We start from the raw sequence: 644 nt of genomic DNA, 5'->3' as shown, positions 1-644 counted from the left end.
CCCCCGCCCCGCTTCTGCTGTTATAGTACGGGGGCCCCCCCCCCCTCTTCCTGCTGCAGCCTTGAGGGCACTGAGGCCGACCCCGCAGCTGCTGGGGGCCCCTCTAGCAGCAGCGAGAGAGGAGGAGAGAGGGGGGCCCCCGGGGGCCCCCTTCTCTGCACTGAGCCGTCCTGTCTCCTCTCTCCCCCCCGGCCTCTCATCTGCGGCTGCAGCAACGCAGGGGCCCCCTGGGGGGCCCCCTGGGGGGCCCCCCAGGGGGCCCCCTAGAGGGCCCCCACTAGGATTCCCTGGGGGGTCCCGCGCGGTATCCCCTGTACCAGTCCCTGTGCAGCAGATTCTGCCTCGTGCTGCTGCTGCTCCTGCTGCTGCAGCTGCTTCTGCTGCTGCTCCTGCTGCTGCTGCTCCTGCTGCTGCTGCCGGCGGCGGTGGGGGGCGCGCAGCCCCCACCCCCCTTCCCCCTTTTGGCGCTGCTACACCTGAAGGCGTCTGCAGCAGCAACAGGGCCCCCTCCCCAGCAGCAGCACCAGCAGCAGCAGCAGCACCACCAGCAGCACCAGCACCAGCAACAGCAGCACCAGCAGCAGCCGCACCATCGCCAGTACCAGCAGCAGCAACAGCACCAGCACCAGCAGCACCAGCAGCAG

The 644-nt window shown here is 70.7% G+C and overlaps 1 protein-coding gene across 1 annotated transcript in view; it reads left to right on the top strand.

Annotated features, from left to right (window-relative positions):
* The window catches only part of EMH_0013670 (uncharacterized protein), a gene marked incomplete at both ends in the record, with an annotated part of 3217 nt that overhangs the window by 1970 nt on the left and 603 nt on the right, over positions 1-644 (top strand). Inside the window, one exon of the mRNA XM_013499901.1 lies at positions 441-644. Within this exon, the coding sequence (XP_013355355.1) occupies positions 441-644 (204 nt within the window). The remainder of the gene's footprint in view (positions 1-440) is intronic.

The sequence above is a fragment of the Eimeria mitis genome, genomic scaffold (assembly GCF_000499745.2).
Source record: "Eimeria mitis Houghton genomic scaffold, Emh_scaff480, whole genome shotgun sequence".
Lineage (NCBI taxonomy): Eukaryota > Apicomplexa > Conoidasida > Eucoccidiorida > Eimeriidae > Eimeria > Eimeria mitis.
Note: the sequence above shows the minus strand (reverse complement) of the source record. Positions and strands in the feature narration are given on the sequence as shown.